Source organism: Drosophila mojavensis, unplaced genomic scaffold (genome assembly GCF_018153725.1).
Source record: "Drosophila mojavensis isolate 15081-1352.22 unplaced genomic scaffold, ASM1815372v1 contig_136, whole genome shotgun sequence".
In the NCBI taxonomy this organism is placed as follows: domain Eukaryota; kingdom Metazoa; phylum Arthropoda; class Insecta; order Diptera; family Drosophilidae; genus Drosophila; species Drosophila mojavensis.
In genome coordinates, this window is record NW_025318667.1 from 7,094,552 (window position 1) to 7,116,213 (window position 21,662).

At 39.3% G+C, this 21,662-nt stretch overlaps 3 protein-coding genes across 3 annotated transcripts; 2 read left to right on the top strand and 1 right to left on the bottom strand.

The window, feature by feature from the left end:
• Positions 1-6,296: 6,296 nt before the first annotated feature.
• On the top strand, positions 6,297-16,938 carry LOC6586111 (coactosin-like protein). The gene is made up of 3 exons (XM_002011698.4): positions 6,297-6,775; positions 14,912-15,235; positions 15,299-16,938. Exons 1-3 carry the CDS (start codon positions 6,725-6,727, stop codon positions 15,413-15,415), a joined length of 492 nt encoding a protein of 163 aa, XP_002011734.1. The 5' UTR covers positions 6,297-6,724; the 3' UTR covers positions 15,416-16,938.
• Positions 16,578-18,972, bottom strand: LOC6586112. Its single transcript, XM_002011699.4, has 4 exons — positions 18,733-18,972; positions 18,162-18,655; positions 17,355-18,099; positions 16,578-17,281 (listed from the first exon to the last, which is right to left on the bottom strand). The coding sequence occupies exons 1-4, from the start codon at positions 18,810-18,812 to the stop codon at positions 17,200-17,202; spliced, it is 1,401 nt and encodes a 466-aa protein (XP_002011735.1). The 5' UTR covers positions 18,813-18,972; the 3' UTR covers positions 16,578-17,199.
• A 606-nt stretch (positions 18,973-19,578) lies between these two features.
• Positions 19,579-21,607, top strand: LOC6586113 (platelet-activating factor acetylhydrolase IB subunit beta homolog). The gene is made up of 2 exons (XM_002011700.4): positions 19,579-20,279; positions 20,356-21,607. The coding sequence occupies exons 1-2, from the start codon at positions 19,884-19,886 to the stop codon at positions 20,635-20,637; spliced, it is 678 nt and encodes a 225-aa protein (XP_002011736.1). The 5' UTR covers positions 19,579-19,883; the 3' UTR covers positions 20,638-21,607.
• The last annotated feature ends 55 nt before the right edge of the window (positions 21,608-21,662 follow it).

The following is a 21,662-nucleotide window of genomic DNA, read 5'->3' on the forward strand; positions in this document are numbered from 1 at the left end:
ACATGCGAAAGGCGCCTCGTTAATATGCAACGGCCAGCGTCTGGGCAGATATATAGCCTCCATGTCCACAGTGGCGAGCAATCTAAACTGATTCAAATTGCCTCACGGACGGACTGACTGATTGACGCACTGATTGATGGACTGACTGATGAGGCACTGACTGAGAATGAAAATAGAGTTGAAGCTACTGAAGCTAAAGAGCTGAAGAAATAGAGAGTAGCAGTAAATCTACTTGACTGATTGACTGATTGATTGGCTGATTGACTGATAACACAGTGTAAGCCATAGGAGCTAGAAAATATTAACAGGTTACTGGCTTAAACTGCTCAGTCAAACAGTCTGGCTGACTGAATGATTGACCCAACTGATGAGCTTTGTGATTGACTAAATGATTGATTGACCTATTAGCTAACAGTTTAGCTGAATGAATGCATTATTGGGCTGAATGACTGACTGCTAAAGTAATTGACTGATTAATTAATTGCTTATGATTGATGATTGATTGTGGATCAATCATTGACGTTTTAGCTATGTATTTACATTTATTTGACTGGATGTTTCTCTGTCTGATTATAGTCAATTGTCTGTTGATTGACAAACTGATTAGTTAAATGACTGACTGACTGATTGATTGATTGGCTTACGCACTCATCGATCAACTGACTGATTTACTAGCTTATCGATTGATTGACAGACTGTTGAATTAACCACAAATCAATCTATAAAGGGAATCCAATCAATCAAGTTAACTGAACCATTTTATTGACCAACTGATTGATTGATTGACTTATTATATGGGTTATTTTCGGTTTGAGTATACGATTTTCTAATAGATTGATTCACTGATTGATTGATTTATTAATTAGCTGATTGATTAACTGAATGATTGACTGATTGATTATTGTTTAAGTAAATGCTTGATGAGCTTATTGATTTGCCTGTTTAACTGAATTATTGACTGATTGAATCCACTTGATTAAATAATTGTTTACCTGATAGACTAATTATTTGACTAACTGATTAATTACTTATACTAGATTGATCGATTGCCTAACTAATGAAATGACTGACTGATTGATGCGCAAGGCTCAATGTGTGACCTGATTGATTATCAAAACTCCAAGCGAAGTATTCAAACTATAACGCTTTAAACTAAGGCAGTCTAAATAGTACGAATTTTGTTTCCTGACTAACTGACTGACTGACTGATTGATGATCATCCCATCTGAGTCCGTACAGCACCGCTGAAATCTAACTGAAAATTGTTATAAAGCAACACTTTTGTTATTATCCAACCAGACTTAAATGTTTGTTCGAAAAGTTCTAACCACGCCAATCCAAATAAAAGCCTTAGCAAAATGTGGACAAAAAAATAACTCGGAACACTTAAGCTCCTTTCCGAATAACGCCAAAGTCATTTATATACTTGAAGTACAATTTCGCATATCACAAACTTGCCAGCTGATGAAAGGCGAGCGAGAGTTGGCGTCCTCTCCAACTTTTATCCCTTTAGACATCTGTTTAAAGTTTCGCCCCCAAGCTTAAAGTTGTTTCCAATATTATTCCTTTACGTGTTGTTATTTCTATATTCTCCCCTATTCATTTTTTATTTTTTTTTTTTTTTTTATTTTTCCAATATTCTTCGTTTTGTATCAATTTTTTTTTTAACTACTTCTTTAGCTTCACTTTAATCAACTTAAAAATTTTATATTTAACTCTATTCAATATTTTTATGTTCATGAAATTAATATTCAATATTAAAGACTAATTTGTTTTTTTTTTTTTTTTTAATTGTTTAAAGCAAATGTTTACTCGTTGATGCCACGAGCAACGCGACTCATAAATATTTCCCACAAATCTTATCTGATTTTATTTTTACAAGGTGTTTTATTGATTTAATCATTGCAAATTGAATGGTGGACATTTTGTTGATTTTCTTTCATTTTCAATTTTCATTTTTCATGGAGCGACTTCGACATATAAAATAAATTTTAATATGTTTTCCTTTCGGTAAGCGAGATTAATTAAATCTGCAAATTTGCGTTAAGAAGGGTTTTAAAAAATAAATTAAATAAAAAAACCACACATAAATTTATATTTCAGACACATGAATTGATAAATATTGATGAATGCAGAGATAAACATATGTATGTACACATATCTGTATATAAATACACTCTAAGACACATGTCAGGGGATTAGTACATATACATATACATATGTACAGGCCTAGATACATTGAGTCGATATATACGCATGCTGACATTCATGATACGTATATGTACATATAGATGTATGTATGTATGTACACCTGCTGTATGTCAACATGGCTTACTTGCTGACATAGTGACGTTCATCCATACATATATACATGCATACATGCATACACATACCTACATACTTATATGCATGCATGTATACATACATCCAAACATGAATACATATAGGCATATGTACACGCACACATGCACATATATGTACCTTCATACATGCATACACACATGCATATGTACACACACACATACATGCATACATGCATTCATACATGAATACATATAGACAAATGTACACACGCACATTCATACACATACATATATACATTCATACATGCATATATACACACACATACATGCATACATGCATTCATACATGAATACATATAGACAAATGTACACACGCACATGCATATATATGCACATTCATACATCCATACATACATGCATATGTACACACATACATACATACATGCATGCATGCATACATACATCCATAAATGAATACACACATGCATATGTACACACACACACATGCATATATATGTACATTCATACATCCATACATACATGCATATGTACACATATTCATGCATACATACATCCATTCATGATGTACATACTCACATGCATACATACATCCCTGCATCCCTTGCATGCATGAGTACATACGTACACACATACATGCATACATATACACTATTCTTATGTATATTAGCAATCATATTCGCATGCCTGCATACATATGCAGACATGTTTACATATGCACATGTGCTCTCACATGCACACTTATAATAATCTCTCCATAAAAAGAGCGCATCTGCATATATAGCATATAAGCTATAAAAATCAAGGCAACCAACTCTCGCATCAGTTGATGAGAATCGCCGAGAACGACATTAACTGGAAGAGCGTAAAACGTAACTGCAATTTGCTATTATTGCACATACACATACACATATCAACATGCACTGGGGAGGGTTAAATTCCTCAAATAGGAAATTCATAACTAAAGAAGCATTTGATTTCTTTGGATCAGCCATAAACATATTTATTTTTGTGTACAAACACCGTACGGCATTTCGGAATCTCTAAACGCACTTTCTAGGCCAACTGGTTTGATTGGTTGGTTCTGTTTCGGATCTGTTTATTCGCTTTTATTGCCTTTGCACATGTTATGACAACTGTTTGCTTAGACGGCTCGCATGCGAATGTATTTTGTGGTTTATCTGCATTACTCTGTACTCGTATTATGATAAACCGAACCGAAACAGCTTTGGCACTAAATTGGAAGTGTCAACAGGCCCAATAGGCATAATCATATCTGTGACCATTAAATACACGAAGAAGAGCCAATTAGTGGGAAATATGTGATAAAGCAATCAATCTTATCTAACTGAATAATTGAGGAGTGCTAGACCTAGAGTAATATATAAATAGAGCTGTGAGTGAACTAAGCGGGAGTACCCGACTAGAGAATACCCTGAACCGAAGCGAAGAGCTACTCTTCTAATAGCTCTACTTGATCTTGAAAGACTTTTTATTGCAATTTTTTAGACACAGAGAGTGAGGCATAGGTAGAAAGGTATAGCAAAGGTTAAGAAGGAGTATCCGAAGTTCAAGCTATACCAAATTTGGCAGACCAACCCTCACAGTAAATTTAATGCTATATATAACTATAAAATATTATCGATTTTGATCTATATTGAGAGCTTATTTAAAAAGTCTTACTACATATTTTGTAGAGGAATTTCAAGTCTTTTCTTTTTATAGTCACATACGGACGGAAGGACTTAGACAATCGGAATGGACGGGCGGACGTACCGACAGACGGATAAATAGACGGATAGAAGGACAGACGAATTGAACTGTATCGGCTTACCTTATCATCCTGATCAAAATTATATACGCCACGCCTCCTTCTACATATTCATATGCCCAATATACCTTGATATCGCATTTTCCATGGGTTCAGGTATCCAAATTAACAAACATATCGCTTGGGTCTAATTTTATGGCATCTGCCACGCCTTCCTCTGCGTGTTATATAATTTTCATATAACCAATATACACTAAAACTAAATTTTAAGCTGGTTTAGGGTATAAGAACCTGAGCTCTATTTAGAAAACTAGGTAACGAACATCAGGATTCGAAATTCCGACTATATATATGAATATATACGAGTATATCAAATATATGAGAATATGAAATATATGGCCAATACATCTTTTGGTGGTAAGTCGCAGAACCTTCTCCAGCATCATTGCTGTTGCTTTATTATAATTATTATATAATAATGGGAATAATAGAATACTCAAACAATCTCTCGCTCAGCCACATTCAGGTCAGACTAATGTCTGGGATATACTATATAGATATGTATGTCCGTATAGATGTTCGCCTGCTCGCAGTATATTTCATTCGATATTTTTTGTAGCCACATTCAAGCTCTATAATATATCTTAGCCATTTTTGCCGAGCAGCGGGTAATTCAGCCAACTGATTGCTTGATTCACATTGCGCTGTTTGCGGCCTGATAAAGCGACGTGGATGACGCTGGCGACGATAAGCCCTGCACCGGATAAGCTCCAATGCCGTCTCTCTCGTTCAGTCCCCAACCGAAGTGAATTTTGCAGGCACACACAGCAGACAGACACACACACACACACACAGACAGAGAGACAGAGAGACATTGTGGACTAGTACGTGCGCACTTGATTGCAACGTGCCCCAGCCTCAGCAACCGGTGACTGCAGCTGTGACTGCGGCTGCGGCAGCGGCAGCCGCAGCGGCAGAGAGCCGGCTGTGGTCTAGGCAGCGCTCCTCAAGGCTGAGGCAAGGCTGAGGCAAGGCTGATGCGGCACAGATTGCTGGCCGAAGATGCCGTTAAGCCTACACCTCGACTTGCAAGTGTTCGACCGGTTGATTGGGAACAGGCTGCACCACACGAACCCCCTTACCCCCACACACAGCCCAACCCCACCCCAGCCTAGCGAAAAACAGTATCCAACAAAATAACAAAATAAATACATATAATAAGTGAAATAAATCAATTCTTGACCAACAAAATTTTTCAATCTATCGCTAGGGCATGACTTCATGAAAAGATAAAGCGTCTATTTGTTTAACACCATTTCAAATTCAATGTGATGATAATTTCTATAAAATATACTGCACTAGATATTAATATACTATGTACATTATACTGATAGAAAATGTTTATGTGGAACTTCAGATAAGCTCAATAGAATTCCGACTATACGTAGTTCAAAGATAAGTTCAAGTTAAAAAAAAAAAATAAATTAAATAAATAAATAAAAAAATATTGATATATATGTATGTGTATTATACATAGTATATCATAATCATATATGTATTTAGATAATTTGTTAGTTATCTATAAGCTATTACTCTACCAATTATCATATACTATATATGTACATACATATACATTTATCACCAACTATATTCACATACCCATATACATATGTATGTATGTATTCATATACCCACAAAATCTCAATAATTACTAATCTATTTTAATTGTAGCGCTTAATCAAGTTTACGGAATTGCTTGAAGATTTGTCACAGTGCATTTATTTTAAGAACATTGAGTAAATTCATATGTATAATAAATAAATGTGATGTACAGTGCTTTACATCCTAAACCATGCTCCTATATATGAATGTATGCATGTATGTATAATTATATACACACACACACATATATATGCGCGCTTGCGCTCAACGGTGTCAAACATTTTGTCAACGGCGCAGTCGACGTCGCTGCCCGCGCACTTTCAACTCTGAAACTGAAACTGAAAATAAAACCAAATGCGGTGACGGCGCCGTCGCCGTTGCTCCGTTCTCAGTCTCTGTCTCTGTCGCTCATCAGCTCGTCAGCTTACTGGGGTGCTCCCACTTGCTCGCTCGCCGACTGCGCTGCCCGCTTCGTTTTCGTCGTTATGCTTTGTGCTGGTTGGCGCTGCTTCTGCGTCAGCCACTTCGTTGGAGTTGCACGCGCTGCCGGCCCGCATTCGTGAGCAACAATTCGTGCGAGTCGGACGGAGTCGGTTGGCTATTTTGGTCACTCCCGATTAGAGCCTGTGTGCCTTTTGCCTTTGTCTTTGTTTTCGTTATTAATGTAATACATACATACATACATACATACATATATGTATACATTTATATAGATTTTTTTTTATATTAATTTTGTTGTTGTTTATCGTGACACTTGTCGTTAAGCGTTTGCGTGTTGTGTTCACAAAATTTGCACCAAGCACCCAAGCCGGTAAAAAATTCCCTGAACTGTCACTCGAGAGTTGCAGCAACAGCCGCAGCACCAAAGCCGAGCAGAACCGAAGAACTAGAAGAAGAAGAAGCAGCAGAAGCAGCAGAAGCAGAAGCAACCCAACAGTAGCCGCAGCATCCCATTCAGCCAGCCAGCAACATGTCAGACGGCATTGAAGTTGAACAAATTGTGGAGAGCAAGCCGAAAAGGGTGAGAGATACTTTTAACGCAATCTTACACACACTCACACACACACACAGATTTTTATATGGTATATGTATCAAGAAAATATTAAGTGCGGCACAAGACGAAACAAAAAGAATTAGACTCATAAGAGATGCGACAACGGGGCAGTTAAACAGCAACACAGCAACGGCAACAGCAGCGCAAAAGAAAATCTGCAGAAACAGATAGCGCGCGTGAGCGAGACAGGGAGAGAAAGAGAGAGTCAATGTGAGAGGCGAGTGCAAAAGCTGTGGACGGCAGAGCAGGCCAAAAAGGAAGAGGGAAGAGTCCGGCAGCGTAGCCTCGCTATAGTTGGAGCCCCAGCCCAAAGTCAACTGTGCGTATGTGTTAGTGTGCATGTATTTGTGCCTGTATGTGTGCCTGAGTGTTGAACTTTAAATAACTGTGACTCCACACACAAGAACCGGCCAGGGCCAGGGCCAGTACCCCCAGTCGCAGTCGCAGCAGCAGCAGCAGCAAAGGCAAAGCCAGTGCCGGTGCCGGTGCCGGTGCCGACGCCGGTGCCAGACAGCGAAATATAAAGTACAAGAAGAAGAAGAAGAAAACACAGAACAGCAAAAGAGCACGAAAAAGAAACAACAAAAAAAAAGAGGGAATATCTTGCTTATGCTTTCTAAGTGCGGGGGCGGATGCAGCATGCAGCGCAGCAGCCAAAGGGGTAGATAAGCAGGCGTAAGTGTGTGTGTGTGTGTGTGTGTGTGTGTGGGCATGGCCATATTAGACAGCAGCAGCAAAAACAACAACAACAACAAGGAATATGCATATCAAGTTCAAGTGCGCAACGGCTTCGCAGTCGCCGCCGCTGCCGCCGCACTTGTGAACATAGCAGCTAATATACATACATATGTATGTATATGTATGTGTGTGTGCACACCCACACACACACATGTTGTAAGATTTTCAATCTGTATCTTATCGAGCATGTATCGAGTAATTGTTGCGGTTACATTGAGTTCCATATCAAATTTGTTTAGCTACTGTGTAACAGTAATTCTGACATCTGTGATATACTATGGCCCGCTGGCTGTGTGTGTGTGAGTCATTTTGGGTGATTCGATTGATTCACTGTGACTCACACACACATACACACACACATGCACGCAGACCGGGCGCAGCTGCAGTTCAATTACCTACTATATTAAGCAGCTATCGAAGCGACATGACTCAAAATTTAATCAGTGAAAGAGACAGAGAGAGGGAGAGAGGGAGACAGGCGTTCGTTTGTTCAGTTGCTGCAAAGCAACGAAAATCACAAGAAGAAGAAGAAAAAACATGGATTAAAAATGCAAACTACTAAATGTTCACATAAACCAAAGTTAGCTTGAAATGTTCATAATGTGAACTAGTTCAACAATTTTGCCGTACGACAAATATACAGTCGATTAGCGTGCTCAATGCAAACGAGTGCAATTTCAAAAACATAAAATATCTATATACATCCATGTGTAGTATGCACATTCTCTTTCCTTATCTGTCGGAACATAAAGACGAACCATTTACGGTTATAACTCAATTCAATAAGTCAAACAGAAAGCCATGAAAACTGAAATCGAAACTGAAAATACGTTCGAGTGGATGCCACAACAGCAACGGCAGCAGCACCAGCAGCAACACCTCAAATCAATGCCAATGGCAATAAATAATATTGAATATCGTAAATCTCTACCCAAGCCATCCACCCGCAAACGAGCTGCATTCGATATGCATTCCATTACCGTTAGAATTGAAAGCGAGTATTGTTTTAGCTAGTGCTATTGTGTAACAGGCACACACACACACACACACACACACACTTATACACTTGCACGCATGGCCTCTCTTCAATTTTGTTAAGTTAGCTGCGCTTCCTGATGCGCCAAATTTGGCTGTTGTTTTTTTTTTTTGCTCATTTTTCGCATTTATTATTCACTAATGAGTCACGCACACAAATCAATAAACGACGTTTCTTTGTTTCATTGCAAAAATGCAGAATTATTAATACATGCAGCGCAACAAGAATAACAGCAACAACAACAACAGCAGCTGAAACAGCGCGTGAAACGAAATAAAGGAAAAATTAACAGCCTTGCCGTCTGCCGATGCCCTTACCACCTCCCCTGCCCACGTCACTCTCGTCTCTCCCCTCACTTGTCGGTCCTTCCGCCAGTCACGGAGCAAATGAACGCGGCGCTGATTCATGCCTTGCATTGTGCTTTTCTTGTTCGACTTCGTGCTCGAAAAAAGGCTGCAAAGAGTTTTCAACAGCAAAATTAAAACACATGTGAATAGTACTCCTTAGGCTGCCCCTCTGCCCCTTCCCTAGCAGCTCTTTCGCATGGTAATGCGAACTAATATCGAAATCAAACTTTAATAATTAAGCGTATTTTCCCTTTGTTGAAAGTCAGCATGACGATGATTAATCAAATTAAACAAAATAGCCAATTATTGAATTGAATATCCTGTAATATTTTATTTATAAAGATTACAAATCTAAAAACTAAAAAAAAATTTTTTTTAATTATTATTAAACATATTTTAAATTAAATATAATTTGATAAATTTTCTAACATTGAATTAAAAAATGATTTAAAAATTTTTTTAATTTAATGAATTTTTAATATTTTATATTGAAGTACCAAGTTTCCTATAATACTTAACAACTGATATAATTTATAATTAGTACAAATTAAAAACCAAAATCAATTTTTAAAAATTATATATATATATATTTTTTTTTTTAGAATTTTTATTTTTTTGTTTTTTTTTTTTTTTTAATTTTTAGAATATTTATCAATATAACATTTTTAAGTAAAATGAAAAATTATTTAAACTAAATTTTGTTTATAATTGGCGTAGCACACTCATACCCAGCTCATATTTCCTACAGGGTATTCACAGAATCTCAGTCTGTTTCAGCATTTCCCTCAATCTGTGATTCACGCACTTGACGCACAATTTTCATAGTTTTACTTCTACTTCTTCTACTTATTCTTTTGCTTTTTTAATTTCTAACACTCACACACACACACACACACACACACAGAGATTGGCATTCATTTTGCGGAAAACTTTTACTGGATTTATGTGGAACTTTATAAGTATGCGACGAGCGTTGCGTATCTGGAATGGCATTAGTCAACCTTAAGCGATTATAGTATATATACATTTATTTATTATATATATAAAGATACACGTTTATTACTGTAACAACACCTGCTATGCGTTCCTTAGATTTCTGCTATCGTTAGCAAATTTTTTGTATGCTTTGTTCCCAAAGGTAAAAAAAAGTATATTGGTTTTGCGCAATGTCCGTTCGTCTGTCTTTATGAACTTTGAGATTTGAAATGTGGAACCTATTCTCGTGTATATCCTCGACTGATAAAGTGTGTTCGAATTTCCAAGCCCAATATCAAGATCAATAGGATATGGCGGATCTATCTACGATTGGTATATCTATCTATTGGGTTGCGGCAAATCGGCAACAAAGTATCACGCAGTCGGTTACTCCCCACTGCAACGTCCTTAATTAATATTTTCTTTATTTGTTGCTGCATTCGAATTTTTTCTGGCCACATTTAAAATACTGGCTAAAGCAATTTGCTGATATGGTGCGCGTTGTGTGCGCTGATATCGACTTCTATAGATATTGGCACACAATTTATTTTGTATATAATTTTGTGTGTACACTTTTTATCACCTGACTTATCAAAGGTCATTACAGTGCTTTTTATGCCCGCCAATTGGCAAATGGCTAAAAACACAATTGCAAAAAAATGAAGTTTTTACAAACAAGATTTCCGTGTTTTATATATAATTGCATATCCTTTGTGAAAGATTTAAAGTTATTTACATAAATGTATAATAAATACATCCAACAAATATATACAAAATATTTACAGTTGCGTTAAACAAGTAAGAATTAAATGTAAAAAATACGAAAAATATGCTGAAATGCTTTAAAAATTTATGAAAATAAAAAAATAAATAAAAAGAAAAGAAATATTCACTAATATTTTTTATATAGTTATCAATTCGCAATAATTTCCGATTGCATAGACATAAGGAGACATGGCTGAGAACCAATAGGGTATATAGATTCTTGATCATAAACAGCTCAGAGTAGAGCTACTCTTTAGCTGTTCCTCTTCAAGCACTTAAATATGCAATTTTGGCGCAAATTACTATTAATAACTTTGATCAATAATTTTAATGAGTAAACAGCTCATTTAATATTTGAATACAGCTACATATGCATACATAATATATATGTGCACCAATTAGCAAGGGTATTCCCTAGTCTAGCATGCCACTCATCGCTGTTTGCTTTACCGTAAAAAGTAGCCGTTGCTCACACAATTCTGAATTACACACAATGCATTTGCTTAAATCGGATCAGGCGATCAACTCAGTAGCTGTTGACTTGAGATTAGATAAAAGTAACGGCATAATGTAAGATTAAACAAGTACTCAAATATATATTTATATTTTAAATATACAAGTGCATATCAAATATACATACATACATACATACATACATATGTATGCACTTGGCCGCAAACCAGACTGCGATAAGGATGGCAATCAATAAATGTTTGCCGATATGATTACGAATATCGATAACTTTTACTTTCGTTTGAAACATAGTTGCAATGAGCTGGAACTATTTGATTACTTTGATTGCACAAGACAAGAACTAGCGAAGGACAAGAGCAAACACAAGTGCATTAAGCAGCAACAAGTCAGCGTGTGTGTGTGTGTGTGTGTGCGTGCATGTGTGAGGGCAGGCGTATATCAAAATTCGATTCACACATGCTACTCGGCTTATCTGAGTCGCAAGACGTGTTAGACAGAGAGCAAGCGATTGGGCTTGCGTCACTGCTGCACCCGCTTACACATACGCATACGCAGAGTCGCCCGCATCCGCACCCAAAGCCGAGCCCAGGACAAACAAATAAAAGGGGAAGAGACAAAAGCAACAGCATGCGCTGTAATTGCGGCAATATATGATTAGTTATCAGGCACGCCCAGTCAACAGTCGCATCTGAGTGTGTGTCAATTCGTTTTGCGGCGAGATAGTTGAGAGAAATGTCTTATCAGATAAATAAAGCAAAATACAAAAAGCCGTTAATTTGCGCTCGAAATTATGGCAGCTGGCCATATACAAACATACATACATACACGCATACATAATTCAGAATTCTCTCAGCTTTAGTTGCCACTTCTTCTTATTCTGCATTAGCTCTTTCCTATTGCAAATTGTCGGCAGCGCACAAATTATGGCAACGGTTTTATTTCACTTCTCTGCTATTCTTCGCTGTGTGCATGTGTGCATGTGTGTGTGTCTGTCTGTCTGTATTTTGTCAGCTGGCACAGTTTTTGCATGTTTGGCTGCTCATTTATTTTTGTCTAATTAATTCAATACAAATCAAAAGATTACAGTTTTTATCGTCGTGAAAGTCTAAGCGGAGGCCAAAAGTTTTCTATTCTTTGATCTTTCTAATTGTTTGTCAATTTGTTATCATATTCTGCTTTCCAGAGCGCACTTTTCTAAATTGCTTTGCGCTTTTCTAATTGATTTTTCTCATACACACACACACAGAGAGAGAGACGCACACTCACAGGCACACAAAATCTCTCTCATAGAAGCAAAATCAATTTCGGTCAACGAACGCATTATGATCCAGCCGCTCTCTTACTCGCGCTCCTTCTCTGTCGCACTCACGCGTCTTGCTACTGCTGCTCATCTGCTCATTCTGCACTGCTCCATATGGCGACAGTTTTGTTGTTATATTTTATGCTCTTTGTTTTGTCGCTGCCAACATCTCAGCCGCCGCACAAAATTATCTGTAGACCGTTCTTTTTTTTTCATATTTCTTTTTCCCGTTGTTGTTGCTGCTGTGCTGCTGCTGCTGCTGCTGTTGGCGGCGGCTTTGCTGATTGAAAATTGTGATGCTTAAATTGTTTCAAATGGAGCGCATACAAACAAAACAATACATAAATCTCGATTGAAGACGCCCGATCAGCTGTCACCCAAACGGCTCTCGATGACTTTCCAAAGTAGCTGTAACTCGCTCGAATTATTCGAGCGTCGTATGCGATGTGGGATGGCTTTCGACATCGAAAACTAACATACATATATGTATGTATGTACATATAAATACATACATAGATACATATGTATCTGTATCTGCCCGCTTGAAAGTACCCAGCAATAAATCGAGGCAGAAAGCGAACGAACTCACTTTCGATATCGAAAACTACTACTACTACAGTCTCCATTGAAAGTCAACGGCCAACAACAACCACAATTAAGACATTAATGCATCATCCCCCATGCAAGCTAAATTAAGCAATAATAAATGAAGCCGCGTTTACGCGTTTACTGATCTGACGGAAACGCAAAAACATTAACAATTTATTTTTGTTTATTTGCCTCACGCACAAATCGGTCAGTGAGGCTTCATTCATTCAATCAGTCCAAATGACGCTCGCATGCAAATGCAATTGCATTTTTATTCGGTTAAATATGATTGACTTGTATGTATGTATATGTAAATATTATTATTACATTTTAATTCAAGTTAAAATTCACCTTATTTTGCATACAAATTAGCTTTTTGATATACACATCAAAAAATGAAGATTATTATAGGCAGCTGTGTAGATGGAAGGATTTTATTATATTATTATGATTGGTAGATTATACATACTTATACATACATACGTATATATAGAAGAAGAGCTTCTTCTTCTTGAGAATCATTGAAGTTCCCGGAAAGAGGAAAATAAATGGAGTGCTAGATAATAATGTGCATATGTATGTTTATAATAATTACTGTTCTGAGTTTCACTAATCTTTCATATGGCACCAATAGAGAGTAGATAAAGGCAGAGTGAGAAATGGAAATATAGGGAGAGAGGCAGAGAGGGTGTTAGAGAAGTGTTTTAAAGAATTAGAAAAGATGACATATACATAGACTAAGAAGGAAAGTGCGAGAGATTCAAATGCAAATAAGATAAGATTGGTAGTTATAGAGAAAGAGAGAAAGAGAGAGACAGAGAGGGAGAGGTAGCGTGTGTCGTTTTTAGAACATAGAAGATGCACATGCACAGTGAGAGAGACAGAGGTAAATACAAAGTAAGAGAACGAGATATAAAAAAGAGAGGAGAGATATATATGTAGAGAGAGAGAGAGAGAGAGAGAGAAAAAGCGAAATACTAAGGCAGATCAAGGATACACAAAAACTTTTAGATAGCTAGAGAGAGGGAGAGAAAGATAAAGATAGAGTTAAAGAAATGGAGAGAGCGCAAGCGAGACAGAGAGTGAGAGAGGGAGAAAGAATGAGAGGAAGAGTGATCAAAAGAGAGAGAGGGAGAGAGAGAGCGAGCAAAGGAGAGCGATCTCTCCTAGAGACATCTAGAGTTAGCTGGATTCTTAGTAAATATTTCCAACTGGACGGAACCAATTAGAGGTTATGTTCGAATTTGCTGTGGCTTTATCTACGGCTATGTTTACGTATTATCTAAGATCGAAGACAACATGATATAGAAATAGTTGTTTCATTACGCACGAAACATTGTGTTTCTATTTTTTTATCAATTGAATGAAAACAATTTCCGTTAAAACAATTTAAAAAAGAAAAAACAATTCTCATTTGAAAACTTTGCTACTTTTTGCCCTGAGGCAATGCAATTATGATTTGTATATAAGTATATATATAGACATGTTACTTTTGTTGCTGCTGTTGCTATCTCGCTCTGTTTTAGTTATTCAATTCGCATGCAACGCGCGCGCTTTTCATTTATGCAACATTTCGAGCTGAACAAATTGAAGAGTTTTGCGGAGGCAAAATGCATTGGCGTGATTGATTCATAATTGTATTGCTATTGCTATTGTTATTGCTATTGTTATTGTTATTGTTATTGCTATTGCTATTATTACTTTCTGGCTGGCTCTTGGCACGGAAACGAAAGCGAAAGTATCTGACGGATGCAACACGAAACGAAACCAAATGTAAACTGCCAAGTGGGCGTGGCAGCTCTTCCGTATAGCTAATAATATATGTGAAAATTGTATTTCTCTTGTTTGCTTCATTTGTGGTCTTCTTGCTCACCTTGCAGATGCCGGTGGCCACGTCACTGGACAAGGACGCCATCCGCGAGGCGTACGAGGACGTGCGCTCGGATCTGACGGACACGGAGTGGGCGGTGTTCAAGTTCGATGGGGCGCAGATAATCGTGCATGGGCGTGGCCAGTGCTTCGAGCAGTTCCGCGAGCAGTTCGGCGACTCGGAGCGCGCCTTTGGCTACATCCGCATACAGATGGGCGACGAGATGTCCAAGCGCAAGAAGTTCATCTTTCTGACATGGATCGGCCAGGAGGTGGGCGTCATCCAGCGTGCCAAAATGTCCACGGACAAGGCGCTCATCAAGGACGTGCTGAACGTGAGTGCCGTGCCTTTCAGCTCTATCCGAGCATCTCTCTTTAATCTCTCATTGTCATTGCAGAACTTTGCCGTGGAGCTGCAGGCGGGCGTCCAGGCGGAGCTGGACATCGAGCTGTTCCGCGAGGCACTGAATCGCGCCGGCGGCGCCAACTACGGCACCGGCGTCCGGGACAACTGAGCTGGGCAACAGACGGACGGAGCACCCACGTCGTCCTATCCACCAATCGATTTCAAGCACTTCCTCCTCCCGCCCCACCCGGTCTCTACCCTTTTTTTTTTTGTGCACCTCTTCAATTGCTGACTTAATCCTGCTTTTTTACTTAATTATTATGAATTAATTTTATACGATCTTAAAATATTTACTGTACATTTGTATGTAATATGTAATAAATATTAAAACAAGAAACAAAGAGATAAAATGGAATTGAATTAACGTGAAACTACAGCGAACGCCAATTGGAAAGTCGTGCTAATTGGAATTTCGTTGAACTAATCAGAACGTGTTTTGTGAATCACAATTCACATGAACTGATTCACAAAAAGTACAAAATTTTACTCTCAATAAATGTGGAACAAAATAAAATGTAAAATTACCTGGAAATCCAGTTGGGATTGCTGGTGGCCTCAATTCTAATTGGCATTTTGTTGAACCAGTCAGAATGTGGCTGAATGGAACTGATTGCATGTCAGTATTACGCTGGGAAAAATGTAAATTACAAAAAAAAACAAATTTATATTCTGATGTAACAGGAAATTTAATCAAAGTCCAATTGGAATCGGCCAATCCGCTGAAGCTATAAATTACACCGATATCCAATTGGTATATACAATTGCCAACCAGAATCCAACCAGATGAACTTGCAATATTAAATATCAAACCCCACCAAAACGTAGAAACCATATTTAAGGTAAAAATTCCAATTCCGTATTAAAATCCAATTGGCATGGGGCATTCAAGCGGAATGATAGCGGATTAAACGTATATTCCGATTGGTATTCCAATTAACCAACCTGTTAAACAACTACGAGCCAGTTTTGATATAAAAACTACAAAATTCTTGTGATTTTGCATGAGTCGATGCATGAATCCAATTGGAATGGGTAAATCAATCGCAGCTCGGAAACGTAATCCAAGCAGAATAAGGGCTGCTGGAATTTCTGTAAACAAATATTAAGCAACAACCAAACTGAATGCGTTGGAGTTCGAAATGTAGAAACATACAAATCCGATTCAAAATATATGCAACTGTAGTCCAATTGGGATTTACAATGAGATTGAAAGAGGTTTCCTCCATCAGCGCCCGATTACCAGGGGAGATCAACAAATACAACAATATATATTTCGCGGAACAATACAAGTTTATTTCTCATTTCCAGACTAAAGTGTATGTGTGTGTACATGTATATGTGGTATCTAATCTAATCAGAGTTGAACAGCAGCTGCAAGCCTAGACTAAAACATATTTTAGCTGTAGTACAATATACTGATTGGTGTATAAATTAGCTGTAGTAGCCGCAGTTTATGCAAGTATATATTTGATTAATTCCTAGATGCTCTTGAGTATACACAGAATAATGAATGGATAGAGGGAGAAGGGAGTACACAGGGTCCAATAGGTGTACCATAGAGGAGCTACAGACGGTGTCTAGTCGTCTAATTGAAAAACCGAGTAATTCGATTATGAGTGTATAAAAAATAAACAAAAATTTGATTAAAACTTGACTATATGACTAAGTGAGCTCCGAAGTGTTTCGAGGTGTGTGCATGTGTGTGACCAACACATATAAATATGCAAACAAAAGTACGGTAAAAGTAGCTTAAGTCTAAGGTGCGGCCATCAGAGTAGATCGAGATGAGGATCCAATGTACTCGGTGAATTAATGTCAGTGTCTAGGTGAATCGTTCGCTTAGTAATTGCCTAAAGTGCGCTTATGCTGGGTGTGGGGCTCAGGCTGGATGGCCTAGCGATCGCGGAAAAGCACCGAGTGCAGTGCATCGATGTCAACCTCAACGCCGGACGAGTTTGTGGTCACGGTCCGTGAACTGCAATCGGGGAATTTTAAAGACTAGAGTTGGAACACGAGGCAGACGTAGCTCAATATTCATATCCACTAACCTGACCGAGTGCGTGGAGCGATTGGATGAGTGCGGATTGACCAGCACACAGTGCATCGGCTGGCCATCGAACTCGCGCTGGTGATACGCCTCCACGGCCATTTCGGCGTGCTCGAGTGACTTGTAGATGACCTCGGCCGTGCCGGGACGCACCACGTGGGCATCGTACATGGGCCCGATGTCATTGAACAGCTCACGGATGTCCGCCGTGGTGACGTTGGCGTGCAGATTGCTCACCAGCAGACGGTAGCCGGGCTTGTTGACCACGCTCAGTGGCAACGACATCGACACGTTCGGTGGACTGCGACGCTGATGCATGGACCGCGAGGACATATGGTGCGTCTCCATGTGCCCCTTGGACTGGCCGCTGCCATTCTCGTTAGCGTAGATGCCGTGCGAGACGCGACGATCAGGCTCGCTGCCAAAGAGACGGGCACGCAGCGCATCCGGCAGATTGGAGGTGGCCACCAGATTGCGCTGGCGTCGCTCGAACAGTTTGTCCACGCCCTCCCTACGGCCGCCCCCCAATGGCGGAGGCGGCATGGCGGGTCGCTCCACACGATTACGCGCCGCCTCGTAGACGGAAAATGGATCATTCGACAGAGCACTGCCGCCCGGAGCTGTAATCTCCACACCGTCCATGTCCAGGTCATAGTCGTCGTAGCCACGGGTCATGCGAACGCGTGGCCCAGCACTCGAGGATGGGCAGTGGATGTTAGCCAGGTGCATAGTTTGTGCGATTTCCTCTATGAGAACGGATGAGAATGAGAGAGAGAGAGCGATTGAGATTAGTGGTACACTCTCTTACCATCTTCCTGCTTCTGCATGTCGTCGTAGTCCACGTAGCCGCGTGGCACAAACGGCGTGGCGTTTGCATCGAGTCGGCTGGGCTGATACGAGAGACCCGCAGTGCTCGAGATGCGCGGCTTGTAGCCAAGTCCAGCGCGATCCTTCTTCAGATCGAATAGTCTTTGTATGACGGCGTGCGGTGGTTTGTTCATCGCTATAATCCGTTGAGCAAAGCGACTCTTCTGTAGACTGCCAGCGCCGCCGACACCACGAGTCGGCGAGCGACCCGTCTTCACGGGCAGCGGCAGGGGCATCGGCATGCGCTCCTTCTTGCGCTCGAGCAGTACGTTGCGGGCATCGATGCCGGACTCGCGAATATTCTGGTTGAGTATGTCGCGAGCGTCAACGATTTTTGCGCGCGTCTTCTGAATGATCTTGTTGCGGGCGTCGTATGTGTGTGTGTTCAGGCCCTGCTTGACAGCTGCCTTGCGCGGCTTCATCTGAACGCCAAGCCTGTGGACAATGAATGGTGTGGGAACACCAAATTTTAGCGAATCAGCGCCATTTTCTTTTGGATTTCGAGCACTTACTGTTTTTTATCGGCGCCCCGTGAGGCATTCTTTACGCGCTTGCGTTCAATTATCTCGTCCAGGCTGAGGTCCACGTCCATGGTGATAGATTTGCGCGGCGCGCTCTTGTTAATTGATCAATTTAAAAATTGCACCTTTCCATGCACAAAAAAATCTTTCGAGAGAAAATTCTATGTCAATCTCCCCCGGCAAGCAATAAGCTGGCTTCGTATGGTGTCAGGGAAAAGTGACAAGCGGCGGCCAGGGCTGCACAGCAATTGCTTTAGATATCGATAGTATATCTGATAGCTATCGACTAGTTATTGCTACAATATTTTTGTCCAAAACCAATCTTTTAAAACGTTTGTAGTTTTATTTTACTTTTTTCAGTTTAGCTCTGTTGCTGTTTTCATTGCACTACAGCAGAACTATGGTAAAATATTTCACATATGCCAAGAATCTCACAATGTTTGCTGAGCTTCGTACTGGTATAGATTATGCTTCAAAGTGATGTTTTATATAGGTTCTAATGTTTAATGTGTAGGAATAAAGTAACATATATATGTATCATTTATTTATGTATTTTGTAACAGTATTATCTATTTTAAATATTATATTCCATGTGTGTGTTAATATGCAGGCATGTAAACTTAACTCCAAATTGCACTATCAAGCTGAAGCTGAAAGCCGAATCCATAAATAAGTGTTTATTTAAATTATAACTAACTACTTTCAGTGGTTAGTGCTATTATAGATAGAAAAATAAAATATTTGTGCATTTTTAAGTGTATTTACATATCAAGATTTACCGATAGATTGCGTGCAGTTCTTTTGCGATCTTTCGATGATTGTGCGATGATTGCGATTTGTGGCCGATGCGAGTGCACATCACTATCGTCGCCGCTATTTTGTGTTGTCAATTATTCTCTTAGTTACAATTATTTTCATCTGCGCTCGCTGAACGAACCTCTGGGCGAATAGCAACCGATCGCAAAGTTTGCCCCGCAACACCCAGCATTGCCTCTTTCAACTGAGCTCATTAGGAGGTTTGTGTTTTTGCTGCAAGGTTGCTGCAACAGCGGACACCGCATGCTGAATACACCAATAACAGCAGCAGCAGCGACAACAACAACAACAGCAACAGCAACATCAACATCATCAGCGGAAGCAACATGAATCCCTGTGCTGTGCCCACACCCGTGCCCGATGTTGACGGCGACAAGCGCTGGCTGAGCATACACCGTCGCTTCATCTCGGATTGCCGCGAAAAGGATCCGGACGTGATATTCCTTGGAGATTGTATATTCGAGACGCTGCAGGATACCGACACCTGGAATCAGTACTTTGCGCCGCTGCACTGCCTCAACTTCAGCATACGCGAGGATCGCACCGAGAACGTTCTCTGGCGCATCGAGAACGGCACTCTGGACAATGTCAATCCGAAGATCGTCGTCCTGCACGTCGGCACGAACAACACCAGCAACAGCGCCGCCGAGGTGGCCGAGGGCCTGCTCGCCAACGTGGCCAAGATACGCGAAAAGCTGCCCGGCGCCTACATCATATTACCAGTAAGTTGATCGGACTGTATATACATATATATATGTATATAGAATGTATATATATAATTTGATATTTGATTTGCAGTCGCTTCTGCCACGCGGCCAGCAGCCGAACGCGCTGCGCGACAAAAACAAGGAGATCAACGAGCTGATCAAGGAGAGGACAAAGGGCATGGACCGTGTGCAGACTGTCGCCATTGACAAGGGGCTGGTGCATACGGACGGCAGCATTAGCCATCATGACATGTTCGACTACAAGAGTCTGACCAATACCGGCGCCAAAAAGATACTCGAGCCATTGCATGATTTGCTATCGCAGATACTCAATGAAAACGAACTGGAACGCGATCTCACACCATCCGAATAACTCACAATATACACGAAAACAATCAACAACAACAGCAACAGCAACAGTAACAGTAACAACAACAATAATGGAAATCCAGAACACTCAACCCAACCGCTTGATCTGCAGCAATGAAAGTATTTACTCGTCTATTGAACGGGAGTATCAAGTTTTTGGTTTATTGTTACCCAAACAACAGAGCCAAGAGCAAACAAACGCAAGTTTCCTTAAACACCTTACATAGCTACGATATTGGTATATATATATATATATGTAATTTTATATATATATATATATATATGCATATATACATATATGATTTCCCATACTCATTCGTAGGATTAAAGTCTATAGAAAAGTATATAGAAGACACACACAATGCGCGCATGAACATTTTGTATTTTGCATTTATACTAAAAGATAATTACAATTACATACATACAACATAATAATACATAATAACAATTTAATATGCGAATTAAGTTTCGAGACGAAGAAATTAACAACAAGAACATTCCCTGAAACTTACCAATATATATATACGTATATATTTATAAAATAATCATATTTTTTTATCATCACAAATTTTGAGTAAGCTTCAGAAAAGGAAATCCACGTGCATTAGGTGATAAAAAAAAAAAAAAAAAAAAGCTAAGAGAATATTTAATATGCGGCAGCTAAAAGTTACTTCGGTTGAGCTGCCTTGAGCTCGGAAATATTATCTATTTAATTTCTTTTTTTTTTTTTTTTTTTGCACATGTATAATAATAAATGAAAACATTTTGTGTATGAAAAGCTCAAAACGCAGAATTATTACTAACCAGGAACCTTTCGTTGCGATTGTCAACTACTCCAAAAAGAAGCAGAATACATATATAAATATATTTTAATATATGAGGAAGAAGGACAATTAAAAAAGGGAAAAGTTATAAGCAATCTAATTATATAAACTAACTATATAAATATATTTTTACTTTCTATTTATACAATATTGCAATTTGAATTGAACTATTAAATGCGCCTGTCTAGCGATGGCACCGCTGCAA

Excerpts from the sequence above, each read along its gene's own strand:
- LOC6586111 (XM_002011698.4), top strand. The coding sequence starts at position 6,725 with ATGTCAGACGGCATTGAAGTTGAACAAATTGTGGAGAGCAAGCCGAAA. Across the intron at positions 6,776-14,911 it reads TGGAGAGCAAGCCGAAAAGG|ATGCCGGTGGCCACGTCACT; the intron begins GTGAGAGATACT and ends CTCACCTTGCAG. Across the intron at positions 15,236-15,298 it reads TCATCAAGGACGTGCTGAAC|AACTTTGCCGTGGAGCTGCA; the intron begins GTGAGTGCCGTG and ends TTGTCATTGCAG.
- LOC6586112 (XM_002011699.4), bottom strand. The coding sequence starts at position 18,812 with ATGGACGTGGACCTCAGCCTGGACGAGATAATTGAACGCAAGCGCGTA. Across the intron at positions 18,100-18,161 it reads CATGCAGAAGCAGGAAGATG|AGGAAATCGCACAAACTATG; the intron begins GTAAGAGAGTGT and ends CCGTTCTCATAG. Across the intron at positions 17,282-17,354 it reads CGCTCCACGCACTCGGTCAG|TTCACGGACCGTGACCACAA; the intron begins GTTAGTGGATAT and ends CCCCGATTGCAG.
- LOC6586113 (XM_002011700.4), top strand. The coding sequence starts at position 19,884 with ATGAATCCCTGTGCTGTGCCCACACCCGTGCCCGATGTTGACGGCGAC. Across the intron at positions 20,280-20,355 it reads GCGCCTACATCATATTACCA|TCGCTTCTGCCACGCGGCCA; the intron begins GTAAGTTGATCG and ends TTTGATTTGCAG.